This window comes from Lagopus muta, chromosome 1 (assembly GCF_023343835.1).
Source record: "Lagopus muta isolate bLagMut1 chromosome 1, bLagMut1 primary, whole genome shotgun sequence".
Lineage (NCBI taxonomy): Eukaryota > Metazoa > Chordata > Aves > Galliformes > Phasianidae > Lagopus > Lagopus muta.
In genome coordinates this window covers 62,308,569-62,331,913 of record NC_064433.1, presented here as the reverse complement: position 1 = coordinate 62,331,913, position 23,345 = coordinate 62,308,569, and the positions used below count along the sequence as shown (strand labels likewise).

The window sequence follows — 23,345 nt, the reverse complement described above, 5'->3', positions numbered from 1 at the left end:
GTAGCTGAGCAAGCAAAAAACATAAAAGCCTCTCATTCCATCTAAGATAAGCACAGCCCTGTGTAAAAAGACAAGGAGGCCAGCTGCAAGTTGAATATTTATTTAAATACAGACAAGACACTCAAATGACCTTTTCTTCCCCTAATATAAGAAATTCCAGGTCTGAAGAGCTTATAGTAGGAAAAAAAAATCGACAAAAATGACCCAAAATTTAGTTAGAATATAGACTAACAGTGGTTTTTGGGATATCTTTACATTTCCCTCTGCCAATAGAGAGGTGCCTTCCTTCAAGAATGGTGGAAGAAGCAGATGTTTAGAACAGAGAACAAAGAACATTCTGCATCATAAAGATTGTATTAAACCACAGCCCTGAAGTCCTGTTTGAAGTAGGCAAAACTGAACATCATTTAACTGTCAGTATTAACTGTCCCACTTTTGAGAGTGCCACTTAAAACCAGTTATAATTGAGAGCATTCCAGCACCTGCTGCATCATTGATGCTCTTCCTCTTGATGAATCCCCAGCATAGTTGGATTACTCAAACCACACTCCTGTAGAGGTGATTAGGAATGATCACAAACCAAAAACAGTTGTAGTCAGCATAAATCATCTCAAGGAAGAGATCTGCCCATCTACATTTATAACAGGCTCACAACGCACCTGCTCACACTACCTCTGTACACTCACTGACACTATGTGGATAACGTCTATCAGCCCCAAATGTATGTGCCCTTATCAAAAATACCAAAGATCAGACACTTGAAGACAAATTTTTCCTACAAATCCTGTTGCTTAGCATTTCTAAGTGTTATTTAACATTTTGTACCTTTTTGTAGATTATACAAAACAAATGACACTTCATTACTACACCTGCAACTTCAGTAATTGCTGTATAACAATTTTTGCCTACTATAGGCAAAACTAAACTTTCACAATGAGAATTTTTTACGCTTCATGAATAATATAGTAAAGACATTCTTAGCTTAAAAAGAAGAAGCCTTATATTTACCTGCCATCATAGCAATCATACTGGCTTTGTAGACATTAGCAAGGGACCCCAGTTCACCTGTTGCTAGGATTGTTTTCATGTGAGCTTCTCCACAGGCCTCACGGCACTGGCGGATCTCCTCATACAGACCTGTGGATAAAAGCATTTGAAAATGATCAAAGTTGGCTGAGAGACATTTTCAAGTATGGCTGTAATTTCCACTTCTGGATTAATTTCCAATCTTATAATTAGTCATAGCACTCAAGAACTTAAGTTTTGTAAGTTCAATAAATTACATGACTGGAGGTAATTAACAATGCCACACAATTTCAGACTGAACTTAATAGCTATTAATGTCGCTTCTCTCAAAACTACTAATGTGCACAGTATGCCAAACACTCATGAATACATCAGGAGCAAAAAAAAACCCCACTATGATGTACAAAATTGATTTTAAAACAGCTTTTTAAGCAATAGATTTGGTAATAAATTGAATTAGTACTCAGGCACAGTTATGTTTCCCCTTGCACATCATGTCACCACACTCCCTGTTCCCTACAGCCATCTTTGCAGGGCTCAGCCTTTGAGAAAACAGAGGTGTAGCCAAGTTGTCTAATTACAGATCTTGGTGTCACTTGTGGTTCCCTGACATCTTTTTCTTGGCCTCCAACTGCTACTCCTGGAGGCACCTCATATCTATTAGGGCCCATCCTACCCCCAGTTCCATAGGGCAGTCTCAGGAAGGCCAATTAGGAGCTAGATGCCTGTGTTTAGGTATTTAAATTCCATCCTAAGTTTTGTGAAAACATGAGTTTCCTGAAAACACGCAGCCTCATCAACACAGGCTGCTAACACCCCTGGTGAGGAAAGCCTGAGGTCCAAGGTAGCACCTTCATGGCTCAACAGCTCTGCATGGATCTGCATCTGTGAACTCCCCTCAGGGAGTTACTGAGGACTCAGGCCTACTGAGTTCCTTAAAAAAAAAGGCAGAACTTGCAGACCTGGACAGGAAATGGGAGCACAAAGAAAATGTCCCACCCCTTTTTGGCAAAATTCAGCAGTCCCATCCCTTTCTCCCCCCTCCCCCCCCCCCTACCCCCCACCCCCAAATATTAAACTTCCAGAGATTAAAAGAGTGAGAAGTTGTGGAAATATAGCTGCTACAGTCTGGCCACTTGGGGATGATTAAGGCTCATCTAAACTAGTGGCAGGGAGAAAAGCAGCTCTTACAGTGTGCTGCAAACATTTCTGGAATCTGAATTTGAAGGAAAAAAAAAAAGGCAAAATAAGCAAATAGTATCTTTTATAAGAGTCCTTTTCAGAAACTATACTTCATCTTTAAGCACATATAATGAAAAAGTTCATTTATAGAAGACGAAAAAACACCAGCTTTAACAAATTTTCCTAAAGTCCAGGATTATCTTTTTCAGCATACTGTCTCAGTCCCCACACAAGTCCCAAAGAAGGCTCTCCAGCTGGACACCTCCTTTACCTGCCATGTTGCCAAGTCCTACTGATGCTGTGGGTTTACCAGGCTGCTGGGGCTGGGATCACTGCGGTGGTCCTCAGAGACATACTACACACATTAGCAGACAACTGGCTAACGTACTTAGCAAGTCCCTTTATAGACACCAGGCTTCACCTTGTTTCTTACTGTGTACCAAAGGTGTGAATTAATCAGTACTAGCATGCAGTCTAACATGTTTTATTGATCAATTGATGATACTCCAAAAACCTTCTACATCAAATCAAGACTCAAAAAAAAAATAGGAAATACAAAGCACCTGTGCTATTTTCTTGTGCATTTGATAATGCTACTCGTGTTAAATCCAAACGCAGTTTCTTTTTGTGGTGTGAGTCTTTCCTGAAGCCTTTGGAAAGCCAGAAAAAGCAGCTTTCATGTTCTAGTTTCGGTAACAACAAGAAAAGACTCGAGTTTTCTCTACCTTTAAGATACACTGCCAAAAATGTCAAAACAAAATCAACAAAATGTACATTTAGTTTGGATTCCATGAAAAGAAATTTTATTTCTGTAACTGTGTTGTTCTCCGAAGTTAGTTCTGCAGCTACAGCACTCTCCCTATTGTTGGAAAGTGCATTTATAAGCAATTAGTGCCAAGATCATTTGAATTGTCTCTCTATCTGACAGCATGCATCAACCCACAGACAGGAACAACTGAAGATCTTCAATCATCTGTGTCTGTCAGGTTACTTGAGGTGGTGGAACAGTAGGCATGTGTTAATGGGGCAGGTGTGGAGGTAATAAATACTCTTCTTTTATTCACACTCTATTCACAGATCAATTATTGCATTGAGTATTTGGCACTCACAGGATATTCTCAGCCCTACAGTAAAAGTACGAATAGAAACGCAACTATCTCTGGGAAAGAGAAAATTAACCAGAGCACCTGAGACTGAACACCTTAGTCCCAGGTCAAGCAGGCACTGCTTTGTTTCAGAAACAATGCATGAACTCCTATTGCTCTCAAAAATAAAAAGGGTACTCAATCAGATTTAAATAAAAAGAGAAATTACTCGATCAACTCAAAACTTCCTCTCAAAAGACTGAAGAGCGATCGCACTTGAATATACAGTCACTTTTTCAAGAAGTCCAGGGCCATTTTTAAGACAGGTTGTGCTGCCAAATTTCAATCTTGTAGCTACCTGGTTCTCTCAAGCTCTTTAGTGACGGGAGCAGAGCTGGACACCATGGCTCTTGGCATACTTCTGACCTCTGCAGAACACTAGTAGTAGCTGGCAGAGCAGATGGGGCTGCTCTGGGTAGCAGAAGTGGCAAAATGCATTTAGGAAAATCTCCAACACAGGAAACTCCAGAGGCATATTCTCAGCTATGAGCTAAAACCACCACGAAAAGCTTGCAAGAGATTCTTCTTCTGACTCTTAAAAACAGTGGAAATAATAATGAAGAGCACTCAAAGCAAATGGCCAATACTGTGTAGCATCTCAAATACAGCACTAACACTACACATATTAAATCAGGAAAAAACACACACAAAGAAAACAAACAAAACCAGAATCAAAGCTAGCGGTACTATATAGATTATATTTACACCCAGATGCTCACTGCTGCAGTCTGTAGTACCTCTGCTGATTAAGCAGTTAAAATGAGTGTGATACAAGAATTATATTCTACTTTGCTCCCATTTATTTAACATCCCTTACTATTTTTATGAGCTTCAAATACGCTTTTATTGTATGCATATATAGGTCAGAAAAGATCAGATTTTAAAGGAGAGAAAAAATCCTTTATAGCAATATTTTCTATATATTTCTATATAGATACATAGATATATCTATATATAATAATTGCACAGTTATAAAATATAAGTGCTGGATGGTGACGATTTTTTTTTAAGCTTTACTGAATTTCCAAATATTCAGTACAAACATTACATTGTATTTAGCTATTATTAAATACACCAGAGAAAATGTGCCTTTCCCTTCATGTCTCTCAAGCAAGCATCCCTATCAATTAATACTGGCTATGATCTGCCCTAGATTGTCTATATGGCATTTTGATTTGGTCCAATACATTTGTCTTAAAATCAAATGAAGGGAATAATACGTCTCTTACACAGGATATGAAAATGTTAAAGGAAGAATAAAAACAGCTTAATTTTTATGAAACTGCTCTTCTAAAAAAATGTGATAAAAACACTTTTTTTTTTTTTCTTTAAATTCAGTTTATTCACTGTTTTCAACTAGTCATTCACATTGACTGATGTTAAGGGTAGAAACTGAGATGAGAAGGGATGATGTTTCAATTTCTGTTAGACCAAAAGATCAAGGTAATCATGTTAGGAAATTGGAAAATGAGCTGGAATGCCTTCTGTCTTGCACATTAATGGCAGGTTTGTTAACAAAATGACAAGCACGAGGCTATCAGCACAACACGACTCTATCAGTTCTGCTCTCAGCCACATATGTGCAACTCCAGGCTCCAGTGATTCACATGAAACTGAGAACAGAATTTGGCTTCAGGAGTCTGAGCTGCTGCTGACAGTATAAGAAAGAAATTATGCAGACTTTACAGTCCCAAGTCAGCTTGCAAATCTAGAAAATGGAAAATTCCAATAAAATATTTTCAAACAACATGTAGAGTCTTGTTCAAGTCTGCAGAACAGATAATATGTATATTATCTCTGCAGCTTATAAGAGGGGGGGCCCAATTACTGAAAAAAGACTTTGCACTCATAACTGAATACTTATTAGCAAGGATTGAAAGGCAGCTTTCATAATGAGGTTACAGCAATGCATTTCATGGATGCAGCCACGCTCTAACTTCTTAGGCTAATCTATTTTTGCACCCTTTTTTTTTTTTTTTTTTTTTTTTTTTTTTTTTTACAGGAAACTTCAACTGACATAGAGCAAATGATAATCAACCATTATTAGTGGTTGTCAAGTATTTGGAAGCCACTGACATTGGTGGTATAACCAGTGTTTGCTAAAAGCTGTGAAACTAAAAGTAATTTTATCAAACCTCAGATAGTTTCAGAAGGTAGAGCAAACCATGATACTTATGGAGAATATATCCAGCTTCTTTCAGAAATTTGTTGGTCAGCTTCAACACACTTTACCCGCAGGCTTCACATGCTGTGGTTAAAGACATAATCTAAATTCTGATTTTTAAGCTTAATTTATACTTCCTTAAGTAATACAAGACAATGGTTTAGTAAACTATTGTAAAGTATTATTGCTCCAAAAGCAAATTGCTTGTAAAAGGTACGTATATATAAGCTCATAAACATTTAAGATTCTTTTCCAACCTGAATTAGCTGCCCAATAAAGCTGCTTTCACGTTCAGCACTATTACAAACCTCATTACAATTACCTCATAAAGATCAGATCTAGAAAATATATTTTGAGTGACATAAAGTGTCTCAATAATACTAAGAATCTGCTCAAAATGCAGCCTGCCCCCTGCCCTGTGCCATCATGACAGTGGCTCAGTCCTGAGCCCAGCCCAGGGAACGCATTCATCCCTCGACAACAACCAAATATTGTAGCTCTGTTAGAGCTGTTTCAGCTGAAACCAGTGGAAGGATAGGGCACAGTGCAGTGCTAGCTCAAGTTATGGCAAATAATTGCATGCATTTGGATACACTGGCTAAACATGGTCCTGTGAAGAGTGCAAAATATGCAGCTGTGCATGTTTTCCATTCAGGAGAATTTCATCAAAAATTCTCTGATGAGCAGCTTGAGACCTCACGCAGAATGGCAACCACTAACATCAAACCAGACTGATAAGCTTCACAAAAGCAGGGTCAAATATCCCACTAGTTTTATGGTTTTGTAGCCTTTTTTTTTTTTTTAAGGTTTTAATAAAAATACGGACAATTAAAGTAAGTTTTGTTACTTATATGCATTAACTATATTTTAGGAGGGCTGCTCCAAAAGTAATGCCTCCTACTTTATTGATACGCGCCATCAGAAATGGATGTTGGCAGCATGGCAGTAGAGGTTCAACCTTCCCACAAATGCTCCATTATGTTTTGTTCCCATGTGACAGATGTCAGTGGAGGGGTAGTCTGACAAAATGGCATCTGACGTGGAAGAGTGTATAAAGTAAAGGCATGTCACTGAATTCTTCCCCGCAGAAAAAGTTGCACCCACTGACAATCATCAATGCTTGCTGAACATTTACAGAGACAAAATAGTGGATGTGAGCACAGTGAGGTGGCAGGTGGCAACAGCAACAGTGGGTCACTTTGATGAGCATGATGTGCAGACTCTTGTTCATCATTGGCAAAAATGCATAGCTAACACTGGTGATTCTGTTGAAAAATAGTATTTTGTAGCTGAGAATTTGTTCTATCAAACTGTGACTTTCATAGAGTTACTGTGCTCATTGTATCTGTTGCAGTTTCCATGAAAATAAATGGGAGGCATTACTTTTGGAGCAGCCTATGTATGCATGGCTCAAGACTTCTTCCCTTACTGCAGTCCAGGCAACCCAAAACGTTGGACACTCAAGCTATAAAATACTCATTAACAGTACAAGCTTCTGAAACAAACCACAGAGCAATACTACTCCATCACAGTGACCCCAACTATGGAACAGACTGAAAATATATGAAGCTAGAAATACACAAGCAGTTAAGACAAAAGTACTCCAAAGGTCCATATTTATTTGTCAGTAGTATCCGAGATCTCAAAGAATAACAACATAACAAAATAATCATAAAAATATACTTGGGTTTTAAATATAAAGAGTTTCTATCATAACTGCAAGGCAGCCAAAGAAGCTACCCTCAGTAAAAGATACGGATGCCTTTTGAGCTTGTCCTGACCTTGGCTGTAGATAGAAGACTATAAATATCAAATCAAATATCAATCTTATTTGTTTAGTAAACTGATAGCTTTATACTAGATCCACCATTCTTATGTCCATGTCCTCCTTCCCTGTGACTTACGATCACCAGAAACAGTTCACTTCCCATACAGGAAAAATCTGACAGTGTATGTCCAATTCATTTCAGTCACTGGTAAAAACTCTCTCTCTGAATCGAACTGTGCTTCTCCTCAATTCTTCTCATAATATTGGGCTGTATAATCTAGAGCTTGCACTTGTAACTGCCTGCATGCCCTAACTTCCTGATCTCTGCTCTGTGCAACTTGCATCGAACAGCAATGTACCATGAAGTCTGAAGCACAGTAAGAATGGTTAAGTCAAAAATTTTCGTAAGACAGCAACAGACGTTTTTAGACACAAATTCAAGCTGCTTTCTAAGTTCAGTGTGATGGACTTTTTTTTCCCTCTCTCTAAGTGCTGGAGAAAGACCACTGGACTTAGGTCATTTTGTATCCAAGACCTGTTAAATATCTCCACTTGAGGAGCAACATGCTTCCTAACTGTACATAAGGCTTGTTACAAGTCACAAGCATGGCATAGGAAAATGTGCATACAATCTTAATGTTGGCTAACAGAATTTGAACCATCATTCTCAGTCTCCTAGTCTCCATCTTCCATCAGTTTCAGAGGCTGTATCTGAATCACTTAAGACAGAAACAAATGGCTACAGCATCTGCCTTCAAGAAGCCACACATTTGTAAACATGCATTTATTTCAAGGTAAAGGAATGGAGATGAAGAGGTCAAGATGTAAGACCAAATGGCAAACAAGATATGAGTCTTGAAGAAACAGATGCACAAACTCCAGGTGTTTTGTTTGTTAGTTTTTCAAATTCAATTCTACATGATAACTGAAAGAAGCCCAAAATCAGAAAACATGATCTGTTACTGCGATGTCTCTACTTCCTTAACCAAAACCAGGTACCAGTGTTTTTATAGAGTCTTCCAATCACACAAGCTATTACAGTACTGCATTATACAATTAAATGGAAAATTCACTGCAAGACAATGATGTGTTTACCTTCACGCTGAGATTAGTTGTAGGAGCATTGTCAGCGCTTAAGGTGAACCGTTCACAGTACATTAAGGAGGCAATTAGAGCAAAAACCATCTTCAGCATTATTGTTCTTACCAATTAGTTGCAGGTTACAGGCACAGGAACATCAAAAATAATATGAACAGTCAATTTGTACCCTCAACTTTAAAAAAGAAAACAACGAAAATACACATTTTTGTCAAGAACTGAAATGTGTATTTAATAAGATATCATTTACATTAGCAGCCCCCTGGGGGATTTAACAAAACTCTTCAAAGATTGTCAGCATTCATTTCTCCTCCGTTTTACTTGCTGTTTTTTAATTCTGTATGGAAAATGCTCAAAAATATAGAAACAACAGACCCACTCTTTAAAGCATAAAGCAATTCTGAATTCCCAACCTGTAACAGCATTCTTTTTAAGAAATTTGATAATTTGTCATGCTTTAGTAAAATTATTTTGATTTAGTTCAGTGTCCCAGATGATCAGAAAGTCTCCGGGGAAGGATCAAATTCTTTAAGGACTAGTAATGTAGAAACTGGGGGGGAAGAGACAGAACTAGCATGTGCACTAGCACTTACATAGGTTTAGCTTCCTTACCTTCCCACTGGCCACTGAGCACCAGGCTCCTGCTAATGACGATGTCAATCTCTCTAGCACCATACTGCACAGCCAGCTTTATTTCAGCCAGTTTTGTTTCTAGAGGAGTTTGTCCAGATGGAAACCCAGCAGCCACTAACAAGGATGGAAATGGAGGTAGGGGGGAGAAAGTTTGGTTTATAAATTGAACATAAAATTGTGAGTACTTCTAATACACCAAAGAATTTGAAAGCCATTGATTTTTTTTCTTTTTAAATCCCTATCACAAATCAAAAACCTGAAGGCACTTGATCCTACCCTCCATCCAGCAGATACTAACTGCTTCTTATGAAAAGGTCTCTTCCATAAGACATAAATTTCTCCAAAACATTCTACAAAAGAACAGTATCTATAGAACTGAATAAAGAAGGAGTGAACTCGTATGTGAAACAACAAATAATCTTAGAATTCTCCCCAGTTCTTTTAAGGAGTTTTTTGAGTTAAGTCCCAGTAATACATTAAATAACTAAATCACATTAAAGCAAAAGCTTTTTAATGAGGTCTACTTATAATTTCCTATATGATGTTTAAGTACAAAACCTAAAGTAACTTTGGAAATAGAAATAGTAATGGCTTTGTCAGAGATTCTCCATGACATAAATGCAGGCAGCATTTTTTTTTTTCCTTACACAAAAATAAAGAAATGAAAAGAAAATCCAGAGAACACGGATGTTGGCATAAAACACCTGATCTAACTTCAAAGTTAGCCCTTGCTTTGAACAGTTTGACAAAATGACATCCAGAGCTCCCATCCAAACCACATAATTCTGTGATCCTACTTTTTGCTTATAGTAGATTCAGAACTTGTTTACCATGTGGTGACTAGAAAAGAACTGGCACTATGAAATTTATGAGTACAAGTCCTGAACTTGCAGACTGCTCAGCCTGCAATAACCCTTGCCTCTGCACGAATCTTCAATGATTTCAGCCCATAGGACCATACTTAGAAGCCAAAAAACTGATGATGAGAAAAAAAACAACACAGCAACAACAAAAAAATCACAAACCAGAAAACCCAAGATATGTATTAGAGTAATCTACTGCTTGTCTACTGATTCTTTGTCAGGTACACTATCTCAATCAACTTCTACTCATTTGAAGGAAACAGCTTTGTATACATTAAGAACCTCCCAGCTGAGCTTCCAGATAACAGACTTGGCATTCCTGATAAGCATGAAGTTGAAACAACACAAATGACCACAAAAAACATAAGCAAATCCTCCCCACAATTCCCTTCCTTCCACCTGCTATCTTTTCACCTTACTCAGAAACAAAAGCAAATCTCAACTTCCAGATTTTTCTACATATTTTACACATGTAGATAATACTGCTACACAACTATACATCTATCAAAAGATATAATTGATTATTTTAACAAAACACTTACCTGAAGCTACTGGTATACTACAACCAGCAGCCTTCAGGGTGTTAACAGCATCAGTGACTCTTGCAGGATATACACAAACTGCTGCAACAGTAATACCTGCAAGAGACGCAATTCATTTTTTTCATATGCAGATTTGCACTTCTCTAGTGCACACCATATAACAAACACAGGTATGCTATTTGCACCTCTCTCCCACTTTTGTATTCTCACAAGAACCTTAAGGACATACAACAGGGATATTCATGTAAGCGCTTCTCCATATTTTTATCTCCCTCATAGTTCTCTACCTGTGCCTGGGAACAAACTAGCATTATCAGGAGTTAAAGCACCTCTCAGTGTTTTTTTTTTTACCAACAGATTCCCTGTTTAATGACATACATTTAAGGCATGCTTAGTCAGCAGCATATTGTGTGAAAAACTGCTGCCAAGCTCTGTCCTTACCTGTTGAGCAAGGCTGAGCCCAGCAGCAACAGAGCAGTCTTTATGTTAATGCATTTCTACTGCTTTTCTAGTTAAAATGCTGTTCTCTCTGTCTCAGATAATTGCTCTCATATTTAATCTTTCAACCACCTGAAAAGTCCATAAATCTAAGTTTAGTGAAAAAAAAGACCAAGCTTTGTTATTTCACATGTATGCCTAGAAACTAGAGAACTGAACTTCCTCCTTGGTTTTACATCATATAACTTCAATTAGTGGATGAAAGCCTGCATAAAACTACTGAATTTTTTTGATAGTGCAAGCATGTTGCACATGTCACTGAGTTTTTTCTTTTTGTTAGATGATTCTAAGGCCAATGTGCTAGGACAGAAGCCAAATACTCACTGGCACACCAGTGATCACATCTAGAAAAATTCAGAGGTGTTGCACTGATAAAGAAGTTTTATATTGAGAGTCTCAGTCTGCTCTGAAGTTTTATCAGGTTCAGTCTCAGGTATAAAATCTGAACTTCAGATGGAGCCTGCTTCAGTAATGTCAACTTGTTGTCAATGCTTTACCACCAGTTGATAAGGGCTGTCTGCTTCCCCTCCAACTCTGTTGGCTTAGCTGAGAACTTTGTAAGTATACGGGCTATATGTGCTTCACACATAACCACGTTCTAGAGGAATTATTCCTTAAAGCAGACTGGGCTGCAAAGATGTCATCTATCATAATTACTCAAACAAGCAAGTAACAGATAATGTTTTCTGAAGGAGAAATAACGTGCTTACACATGTGTAATACCTATTTTCTGACAAGTAAAGTGACAGACTCTTGAGTATCACAGAATTATAGAATGGCTTAGGTTGGAGGGGTCCTTAAAGAGTAACGCAGAGCAGAATCAGCTAAGCATGAAATCTCCCACTTCTGCAATTCAGAAAGGACATCAGCAGATTAATTTGTTTCACCTTAATGCACTGTTATTAAAAGATACACTGAAGTTACACACTTATGGTTTCTGTATCAAATTTGTACATTATGTACCGTAACTTACAGTGTTTACCTGAGTCCATGCCTTAGTTTGGTTTCCAAACTGTGAATGGACTTATCCTTTTCACATTACTGTATTAACTCAAAGAATAAGTATTATGCATTTAAGGCAGTTTCTTTGAATAAGACCAAGTAGTGCCTAATTCTCTCACAACTATTAGTTCAGCAGCACTGTCTGCCACAACTGTTTCCATAATAGAACAGGTCATTTGTACACCTTTCTGAAAACTAAAAAAAATACTGAGGAAACACAGACATTTTCTCTACAAACTTAACAGAACAAAAACAATCAAACCTTTGTCATGCATATCCATGGCTTTCAGTAGATCCTCTCTGATGGGATGCTTAGCTTTAAAACACAGTCTGTGAACATTTGAAGGAGTATCATCACCAGACAGAGTGGTAAGGTCTATGCAGGTGACAGCTTTCAACAGCCAAGCAGCCTGCAAAGGGAGTGAAGAAAGGAATAAGAAAGGAAGAAAGCTCATGCTTCCAAAGCCAAACTGACTTAGAAACAGGAATCCAAAGCCTGGTTCTCACTCTAAGAATTAGGAAAAGTATGCCATATATATGGAGGATACAAAAAGAATGGTTTATGACAGACAAGGATGGCGGAAATTTGTTCACATCTTAAGTAATATCTGACAGGACGGAAGGGCTTTGGAATCAAAAGTCATCTGTTTCAGAATCAAAGGCTCAACTCCATTTTTTGTAGCAGAGGCTAAGTACCAAACAGGACTAAGAACCAGACAAGCATTTGTACTCAGAAAAAATAAAATAAAATAAAAATAAAAAACCCATTAAGTTATGCTTGAAAAGGCCCACAGATTTACAATTGTAAATAAACATATGAATGTACATGTCAGCAATTTGTACATGGGTCACTCCAAAACTAATGCCTTCTATTTATATCCAGGGAAACAACAACAAATACAAAAAGAACAATAACTCGCTATAATTCTCACTATATTTCAAAATACTTCTCAACCACTATTAGCACTGCATTTTTGCAGTGATGAACAATATCCTGCACGTTGTGCTCATAAAAATCTGCACCAATACAGGTGACCCACTGTTGCTGTTGCCACTGCTGAAACACACCACCCACCACCTCACTGTGCTCACATTCACTGTTTGGTCTCCATAAACATTCAGCAAGCACTGATGAATGTCAGTGGGTGCCATTTTTTCCACATGGAGGCATTCAATGCCACACCTTAGCTTCACACACACTTCTGTATCGGATGCCATTCTGTCAGACTGCCCCTCTGCCACACAGCAACAAAGTGTAATGCAATACATGAAGGTTCAACTGACATGAAGGTTCATCAGTGCTTGCTGAATGTTTATGGAGACCAAACAGTGAATGTGAGCACAGTGAGGTGGTGGGTGGTGTGTTTCAGCAGTGGCAACAGCAACAGTGGGTCACCCCTACTGCCGTGCCACCAACATCCGCCTCTGATGTCATGTGCTAATAAAATAAACTTGGAGGCATTACTTTCAGCAGCCCTCATATGGTAACACATATGCATGCCTCTTCAGTGAAAATAAAACATGGAAGCAGTGGAAGTTAATAACGCACAATTTTTTAAAATTAAGAGCCTAGACTTCAAATGTTTCTTTGACTTGTATGAATCTGGGACTAAAAAGATATATGTAATTAATAGTTGAAAAACAAAACAAAATAAGAAAAACAGAACAACAGACTAAGAGCTAAATTACAATGCTAGAGTAGTCTTCAGAGGAAAATGCTATACAACATTAAAAGACTTATTGATTAGAGAATGGAACAAAACCACATCCAAATATTTTTCAAGATTTGTTGTTGAGCAAAAATTGAACTTGAAACATTATTTTGAAATATTTGCTGGAGGTCTTATAGCAAACGCACATTTGCAGCAATGGCTTCACTAAAAACAGACATCTTTTGCTTAGCACTTGTTCAACAAGGAGTGAGATGGCAGTGAAGGCCATTTGAGTCTATACAGCAATATCGAGGACAATCTCTTCCTGAGCATTCCATTCTATTTCATTGTTTGTCAGCGTACGAGGCAAAACTTGTTTCTGCGTGGAGGTATTGCTCTGCAAATCTTAAGAGGCAGGCCAGCCTGTAAACCTTCCACACTTAGTTAATGAGTGTCTCCTTTCTGAAACTATAGCAAACATTACATCAAAAGCTGCTTTTGGGGTACTGAGCTGAGTAATGAACTGTTACTGGCCTCTGATAGTCTAAGCTTGACCGCTTGCTTCTAACCAATTTCTACTTTCATCCTATAATACTTCAGACTTTGATCATGAAGGTAGCTTTGGCCACCCCAGAACAGCTGCCTGCCACATTAAGCTCAGAATGTCAACTGCTTTGAAAAAAAATTTTTTTTGAAGAATTAAGTACAAATAAGTGATTGCATCTTCATTCTATTAAGTTGCAATATAAAGATTACTCCTTTATTGTCTCCTATCTCCTGCTTCCAGTTTATCAGTCACTGCTGAAAGGAAGCCATTTGTTCAGTGTGGAGACAGAAGGAACAACACTTTTTGCCCACTGAACCAGGAATCAAGTTGTCCTTTGAACACCACTCACAGCCTACAGCAGAGTGCTCACTGAGAGCTCTGGGCCTGCTCCACAGCACTTCTCAGACCTTGTCCTTGCTCAATGCTGCCAAAGTGCCTATCTATAGCATTCCTACACCCAGCTCTGTAGCTGTACACACAGAAGCACACATCAAGTACCATATCCAGTTAGGATTTTTGAGTTTTCAGCAATAACTAGTTAAGCAAAAAAATCACACTTGTTGGGAATGTTTAAGTAAGCAATAATCATCCAGGTAGGTCAAACTTGACAGGGACCATGATCATATCTTACAGCTTTAAATTAAAAAATAAGGAGGCTGTGTGCAGAGAAGTCTGCCTAGGATACAGAATAAATGTGGTGGGATAGTAATATACAACTTAATCCACTCATGAATAAAGATGACTGAAATTCATTTGCGGTTTTGCCACTCATGAGTTATAAGGTTTTTAACTTGTTTGGATAAATGCGTCACCTTATTCCATCCCATCATCATCAAATACAAATTATTAAAATAAGACATGGACAAGCACATCTTTTAAGTTTACATGCATCTTGAGGAAAATTCAATATTTCAGCTTAGAGAGGGAGAGTGACTGCTTTAAAAATACAGGAACAGAATGCATAAAAAGAGCACTTACTTGCCAATTACCTTTCACAGTCCGCCATTTCTGAATTTGTTCTGCATGCCTTACAACTGCAGGTGGATTCACATACACTTTGGAGATCCAGCCAAGCTCTGATGTGGGAGAAAAAAAAAGAAAAAAAAAGTCTCTAATCTATTTCTGTGTTCTTTTAGTGTGCTGTGTGAGACTTCAGGAAGAAGCTGTAGATTTATTTTGGTCCTCCAAAGAGCATATTGTGCTTTCATATCCTTTCAGGGGCTTCCGCACTTCTAACCAGTCCAAAATACCACACTACGATAAACGTCTGTCAGGGGATGAACCATGAACTGTGAACTGAATCAGGGGATGTTTCACGCAGCATGTCTTGTTTGCTGTTAGAACTAAATTAGCTTAATGCTGGTGAGAGATGCTGTGTTCCAGTCCCGACCTGTGAATTTTAGTATGCATGCTGAAGATAAGCAGTCTTCTGTTGTTGTTTGCTGATTTAGTTCTTGATTCTAGAGTAACACAATATTTAGTCAGCCCATTCCTTGTCTGCTTGCAACAAGGATGCAATGGCATTTTATGTGTATGTCCGTGGATCTTTGATTGCAGGAACTGTATCCCACACGGTCACAAAAATCTCCAGACAGGCTTTTGTGTAATAATACAGATCGGTTGTTTTTCACCTGGAGCTCCTTTTAATGAATTTGCTATGAGGGATGGACAATCTGCAAGTTTCCAAAAGAACTACATTCCTGGGCAGCACATCTGATGGAAAGTATATATGTACCTGCCTGCCTTAGAAGTGCTCACCTTGCCAAGCACCATGGGGGACTCGGGCAAACATCTTCCATCTGTGAATTTCTTTAGATGCCCACTGCAGGTGGTCTGGGTTGCAGTTTCAATGAGTTACAGTACTGATAAACAATAACCAGAGCCAAAAAGAAGTGGATACTCAACATTTACAAAAATAATAAAAATGTCCAAAAATAGCACCACAAAATGATAATCTCTTAATGAAGGGTAACCGAATGATAAAGAAGAACTGATGGTTCACACCCTCACATCTTGAAATTTCTGCCTAGTGTGATAAATCAAAGGTCTCATTTTGAATGTTAATAAACACAGACTCATATTCTCCTGCTCAGAGAAGTACACAGATAAAAGAAAACAGAACATCTTCAAAATCTCTTGCACCCCAAACATAAATAATTCTTTTAAATCTCCTTCTTTCTACTTTTTAGTTTTAATAACGCACAAAAATGAAGGACTAATGCACCAATTAAAATATGTGTAAATGCAACCTTGTTTCCTAACGAGTCTACAGATAATGCTGAAGAAAACAATTTAGGACAGATTACTCAGTAGATAAGCAAGACAATTGTAGGAGATTTAGCTAAGACTTGTTCTCAGCACAGTCAGTCACCTTGCTAATTACTTTCCTATCACTACATACATTTAATATCATAAGTAGAATCTGCAGGGTCAAAATGTCCAAAGCAGATAAATTAAAAAAAAAACAACAAACAAAAGGAATTCCAGACAGTCATAAGGAATTTAGGATTTCTAGCAACAGTTTTACTATAGTCTTACTACATATAATATAAGGAGCAGCAGGTCAAGATGAAAACCAGTTTAACAAAAACCCTCAATAATTCTCTTCACTCGCAACAGGTCACATTATCTAAAAAATAAAAAATGAATCTGACATGTAGAAAGCAACTGAGAAAAGCTATTGCTACAATATTTACAGCTAAATCTTTCCTACTTTTTAAATGTCAATAACTGCAAACCATATAAACACAGACAGCTGAAATATAAGCTGCATCTTCTGCAGCTGCTTTAAGGTCAGGTCTCTTAGGTGAGAGCACAGATCTCCCATGGGGCTACCATAGGCAATATTTGCCATTGAGAAGGAAAATATAAACAAACAAACAAATAAATAATGGATACAGAAATTCTGTGTAGTGATTCTACTACTGTGTGCCAAGTGTACAGGGGCAACCATTTAGTCGTAATCCAATTTGTCCTGAAAACTTTTGAACCCTACTGCATACATGGTGATCTTTCAGTTCCTTTGGAAAAATGCAATAAAAATTAAAGACGCCAATTTAGATGAGGAAATCAGCTTCTAACACTCTAATAAGGACCCAGAAGTTTCACTTGCTCTACTATAACCTATTATTTCTACATTTTGGAAGACAACAAAGAAATCTGGTTTAATTATTAATCTGTAAAAACTACTGCTGTCTGCAGAAGCGTTTGGAAGAATACGAAGACATCAAGATTCTATCTGATACATCTCATGCTGAACCTTGCTAGAGATACTTCTACTGTATCTGGCCCTACCTGACTTTTGGACATAGCTTCTCAGAAAGTTTGAATAACCTGTTCAGAAGATGGAGCACTGCACACTAGATTGAATTAAAGGAAATAATTAAGGGTAATGCTCTGAGGGGTAGGAAAGGCAATAATATCAAAGAAATTCACAGTCAGTAGGAGAAAAGAAAAGAAAGAACAGTGGAAGTAAAATAAGCTACTACTTCTGCTAACTAATCTTCACCCATTGCTGCTTTTAATGGAATGAGTAACCTGATATGCTTATTCTTATGGTTCATTTTAAAAATTCTATTCAGAACCAAAAGGCTCTTGGTTAATTATGTAATAAAAAGAATGCATAGCAAAGAAGGACAAAGGTTCTGGTAATGCGCAGCAGCAGATGGAGACTTCTGTCTGACACAGATCTTCCATTCAAGCCCACTTCTCCATTATTTAAAGCAGTGGGCAAGTGAAAACAAATACAGCTCACCACAATTGTCTCCAAATAGACTTTTAAGTCTGCCATGTGAGGTCTCACTAAATAAATGTGTGTCTCTATTCATCACTCTGAAAATCACTTACAACTCCAGTTTATTCTTCTTTTTCTCATTAAAAAAGCAGAATAAAATCATTATTTCAAATAGAACTGACCGCCTTTGGATTCTGCCCCTCCTCCACCCCCCCAAGCTTTATAATTTACTATCTGGCTAAGGAAAACTATATTTAATTAGGCTCATTAACCTTGCAGTGTGAACATGTCTTTTTTTTTTTCTTTTTTTTTTAAATAAGTCATCTGCTAGTCATCTGTACAATCATGTGGCTTCAGGGATAAGAGTAATTAAAGCAGTTACACTATAGCTAATTAGCCAATATTCTGTAATCACTCTTCAAGTTTACTTTTTCCTCTAAAGACATTTGAAAAAATCATATTCAAAATCTTAACAGGAAATTCAACTCCTTCCTTCGAGAACATGAATCCAAAAATACCAAGCAGTTCCTCAGAAAATAAATAAAACCACTTCATTAGTATAATTACATAAATATCTAAGATATCTAACACATGCCTCGTAAAAAAGACTCAGCATTTTAGAAAATGTGTACATGTTACCCTTCAGATGGCGAAACAGAAAGCTAAAAAACGCCTGAGGCTGTAGTTTCACAAGCATTTCAAAGCAGCTCTGTCCCCATAAGAAGCTGCCCCCCAACTGTTTATTTCCTCCTCTGTGCCAAAAACAGCATGTGTGCTCCTCCTTACCATGAACACATGATAAAATGGAGTGATGAAAGCTATTATTTCTGGAGAAACGATTATGAAACTGTGTCCTGAACATTTACTGGAGAAATGAAATGCTCAAGTGAATGCAGGCTGAATCCAGCTGGCCATTTGTAGCTGAGGAAAAGACTTCAGGATCAGATCTTGTTGAAGAGCTATGTTACCAAGTAAGCTGTTTACAGGCTTGAGGGTAATTCTTTTTTTTTTTTTTTTTACACAGAAGCTGTAAATATTTTCTCATAGTGATTGTTTCAATAGATTTATTTTGTTTTCATATTGGGTTCTCCTTATATGAGAGAAGTTCAGTCTGCAAGTCATCAGTATTCATACCAAGGCATAAACCCAACTAGAAATAAGTTCAACTATATTGCGACATTGGTGAGATCACACAGTGTTGAGTGTTGGTCACATGAAACAGCTCAGTGCCCTCCAAAGCATTTTGAAAACCACTGATAAGCCTTTTCCCAGAATGTCAGCTGTTCTATGAGCTGTAGAAGAACTGGAGCTTGATTTCCTGCAGCTCTGAGTCCCTCACTCCTTCCCTTGCTGCAGAGACTTCTCCTTACCCCAATAGTCCAGCTGTCCTGATATGGTCCGTATGACCATGGAGTAAGGCAGGACATCATTACTTGAATACAGACAAATTAAAGGTGTAATGAGGAGCCATGTCATTGCTGAGCTGTGCCTACTCTGCTTTTGCACCAACAGTGGAAGCAGTTCAGTCATTCTGCCCAGTGACTTAGTTATCTTTGAGATATCTGTCTTTATTTCAAGTATGATTAAAGTCATCCAGCAGATTCAGAAAGTGTTAAAGAGGAAACAGTGAAGGAACAGAGCCACTGTAACTGATAAAAACAGCTATTAATATATTAGAACATAATTACGCTGTCTTGAAAAGGGATGCAACACTTCATTATCTAAATGCCACTTACCACAGGCTAGCTCTCATATGCAAATGGCTCGGAAATATCAACTACATATAATTAAAAATATCAGTAGAAACATAATGTATGTATCTTTGGCCACTCAACTAGAAGGTTGAGCAACACGGATGGATTTTCTTTTAAAGAGTCCAAAAACACATTTTGCAAAACAACTGTAATTAATTATTCATTATTCAGAATGCATACATACACATACATATATGTATGTACACATATATATAAAAGAATATAATAAAATAAAAGAATATATACATGTAAGTATATATGCAAATAATAGAAGACTTTGGGTTGGCTTGGGTTAAGTTGGTCTTTCACCCAACCTCATGCCCAAAGCAGAGACAGCTCTCAGCTCAGGACAGTCATCAAGGCCTTATCCTGTTGGGTCTAAGAATCCTAAAAGAAAAGGACTGCACAGCACCTTTGGGCAGCCTATCCCATCACCTAACCATCTCTGCATGAAGAAATTTTTCCTTGCATCCAATTTGAACCTCTCAGGTTTCTATTCATTTCTGTTCTCCCTTGATCTCCAGCTATGCTCAGTCATGAAGAGACTGGCTCCATTTCTTTGATGCTCTCCTTGTATGGATGGGCAAGCTGCCCAAAGCTGTGTTGCTCCAGGCTGAATCAGCCCAGCTCCCTCCTCACAGGGCAGCCGTTCCAGGTCACAGCCATCTTGTTGGCCCTCTGCTGTCCTTTATGAAGGAAGGCCAAGAGATCTGTAACTGGCCTGGAGAAGACTCAGAGGGGATCTTACCACTCTTTAGAAATATCTAAAGTACAGGAGTCAAGTGGATGGGGCCAGGCTCTTTTCAGTGGTGTGCAGTGACAGGACTAGGGGCAACAGGCACAAACTGGAACAAAGGAAGTTCCATAAAAATTGAGGAGGAACTTCGTTACTTTGACAGTGACAGAGCACTGGAAGAGACTATTGAGAGAGGGTGCAGTCTCCTCTGCAGATATTAAAGTCACACCTGGATGTTTTCCTTGCAACTTACTGTAGAGAGGTTGGACTAGGTGATTTCCAGAGGCTCCCTTCCAACCCCTATAATTCTATGACTGTAGCTGATTTAAAAATCACTGGGAAGGGATGGCAACAAGTAGCTGGGAGCAATGGCAGTTTAAGTTCAATTAGCTGCAACTGGCAGAGGCCACAAGTCACATACAGCCCTGAAGACATCCACCCCACTGCGCTTTCTGTTCATAGTCTTGTGCACAAGTTAACCCCACCTCTCTGGCAGGGGGGTTGGGCATTTGTGGGAAGAGAAAGATTAACTCAGAATGTTTGGAATGTACTTAGATTGTTTTGGTGGGTCCAAAAAACAAAGGCTATAATTTGCTGGTAAGTCGCACATTCCGTACTTCTTTTCCAGCCAAACATTAATGAGCTTACCTGTCTCTATCAATGATTTTATACTTGGCAGCACTGCCTTCCTTACAGGTAATCCTACCTGTTGGAAGACAACTGTTTGATAGAACTGGACTGATTCAAGTTTCTTGAGTTCCTGCACAGATGGCAACTCAACTGTAAGCAAAAATTTACAGTAAGAAGTAGAACATGTGCCTAGCTTACAATAGATGGAACGCATGTGCAAACTCCTGTGCTGGCTTCTTTTTGTAACAGACACAAAAGTTTTGCTACTACATTATTAACACATTTTTTTCAGCAAAGAAAAAGATGCTGTTCAGATGGTTACAGTTCAAACTCACCTGTTTCTGCAAGCAGCCCAAGGATAAGCACATCAGAGGGCAATGTGACAGCTCACTTTTAGAGCTACATGTCAGTCACTGCGCAGAATGACAACAGTTAACTTCAAGTAGTCCACAGGCTAATCCTTTACATTGTGTATTAACTCTGTGAAAGCGTGTGCCCTCATGCTAGAGTGTAACAGTGCTGTGTGCCTCCTGTGCTCTGAGACCTGCTGCTCTCCCTCTGCCATAACATCACTTCTGAATCTCCTACACTTAATGTACTGCTGCTCTACGGACCAAACTGCCATACCCCTCCTTACAGTGGCCACTCAAGAGGCTGGTCACCTGAATGTAGCCCACCACTGCACTCGTGTTTGGCTGCGTGGAGAAGTGGGAAGGCTGCTTCTCCTTCGCCGAGCCCGGCAGCAAGAATACAGGTTCCACACAGGCAGTGGCACAGAAAAGCCCGTCTGAATGGGTCATTGGGTAAGGCTCGGCCATCGAAGACTGGCTGCAGATATCAGGAGAAGCTTCAGCGAATAGGCGGCAAATGAAAAATCAAAAGTGAGGCAATGAGAAGCATTTTGAACAGTTTGGGTGAAAGGAAGGGAGAAGGAAACGCACTCAAAAGGTTTGGCTCGGCCAGGAGCCGGCACGCTGGAGGCGATGTGACACGGCAGCGAGACGCGGCCGTGGGAACACCTAGCCTCGTGTGGACACGGCAGCGGGCTCCCGCCGCTCTCCAGCCCTCGTACGGAGCAAAAGGCCCTGCCCGAGCCCCGCAAAGTTCCCGTCCCGCAGGCCGCCGACCCTTACCCAGCTCGGTGCCCGCGTTTCTAGCCGCCATGGCCCGCGCTCACGGGCCCGAGCGGGGCGGGGAGAGGCAGGCAACGCCGGTCCCGCCCCGCGCCGGCAGGAAGCAGAGCCGGCAGCGGAGCTCGCGTCGGCTGCTCTGCCCCAGGGAGACAGCCGTCCCGGGGAGTCCCGGGCACCGGCACGACAAGCGAGAGCGAAAAGCAAAGGCACGAAGGGGGGACGTGGCGATACCGGGTGCCCCTGCACCCACATGGCCGCTTCGACTTTTTGGAGAGGAGCGGGCGGACGCCATCCCGCTGCCCCGCCCCGGGAACGGCAGCACGGAGCGCAGGCCGCCGCCACGCTGCTGAGGTCAAGGAGCTCTTCAGGCTCCTGACGCTGACAGAATAAGGTCGCTACATGCTTGCTTTGTACAGCCTTCTAGTGACACCAGCAAAAATCATAGAATCCTCAGAGTTGGAAGGGACTTCTGAAGGCCACCTAGTCCAGCGCCCCTGCAATGAACGAGGACACCACAGCTACGTCAGATTGCCCAGGGCCTGATCCAGCCTTCCCTTGGAAAGACTTCAGGGACAGGGAATCAGCCACATCACTAGGCAGCCTATTCCAGTTCTCAACATCCTCACTGTAAAATGCTATCTAAAATGCATCTAACCTAAATCTACCCTCCTTGAGCTTGAAACCATTTCCCCTTGTTCTGTCACCACAGACTGCTGAACAGTGTCCCCTTCTTTCCTGTAGCTCCCCTTTCAGTACTGACTATCTGCCCCACTATCAGGTCAGCCTTCTGCAAGCTGAACAGCATCAGCTCTCCCAGCTTCTCCTCACAGGAGAAGTGTTCCATTCCATGGATGGAACAACCTGTGGAAATAGAAATCTAACAATAAGGCCATTGACAATTTCATGGGCTTTTTTTTTTTTCCTTAGATTTGTAATGATGCAAGATTCCAGGAAAAAAAAATTAAACATCATCAATATGAACATTTGCAATTTCAGCCCTACTCATTAACCCCTAGCATGGAAACCACAAACTCACAACAGCATCTGGGAAAGCAACAAAGGGCCAAAGCGCTTATGTTTGAATGTTAGTGCAGCATTCTCTGTGAAACACTCAGCAGTCTACTCGACATACAGCACAAGAAGTTTCATTTAGGTATGGAGGGGGGGGCTTCTGGTTTTAAACACATCTTATTCAGCTGGTAAAGTAAGGAAGGATGAATTTTGGAATCCTCAAAAGCC

At 39.5% G+C, this 23,345-nt stretch overlaps 1 protein-coding gene across 2 annotated transcripts in view; it reads right to left on the bottom strand.

Annotated features, from left to right (window-relative positions):
• Positions 1–22,232, bottom strand: part of DERA (deoxyribose-phosphate aldolase) — a 64,246-nt gene extending 42,014 nt beyond the window's left edge. Inside the window, exons 1-6 of one of the 2 annotated variants that reach the window (XM_048934001.1) lie at positions 22,107–22,232; positions 15,099–15,196; positions 12,184–12,331; positions 10,422–10,517; positions 8,996–9,130; positions 1,009–1,137 (exon numbers count right to left, since the gene is read on the bottom strand). In XM_048934001.1, coding sequence (XP_048789958.1) covers positions 1,009–1,137; positions 8,996–9,130; positions 10,422–10,517; positions 12,184–12,331; positions 15,099–15,196; positions 22,107–22,137 — 637 coding nt within the window. In that variant the 5' untranslated portion in view covers positions 22,138–22,232. The remainder of the gene's footprint in view (positions 1–1,008; positions 1,138–8,995; positions 9,131–10,421; positions 10,518–12,183; positions 12,332–15,098; positions 15,197–22,106) is intronic. The other variant, XM_048934002.1, reaches the window with a different exon arrangement.
• Positions 22,233–23,345: the final 1,113 nt, after the last annotated feature.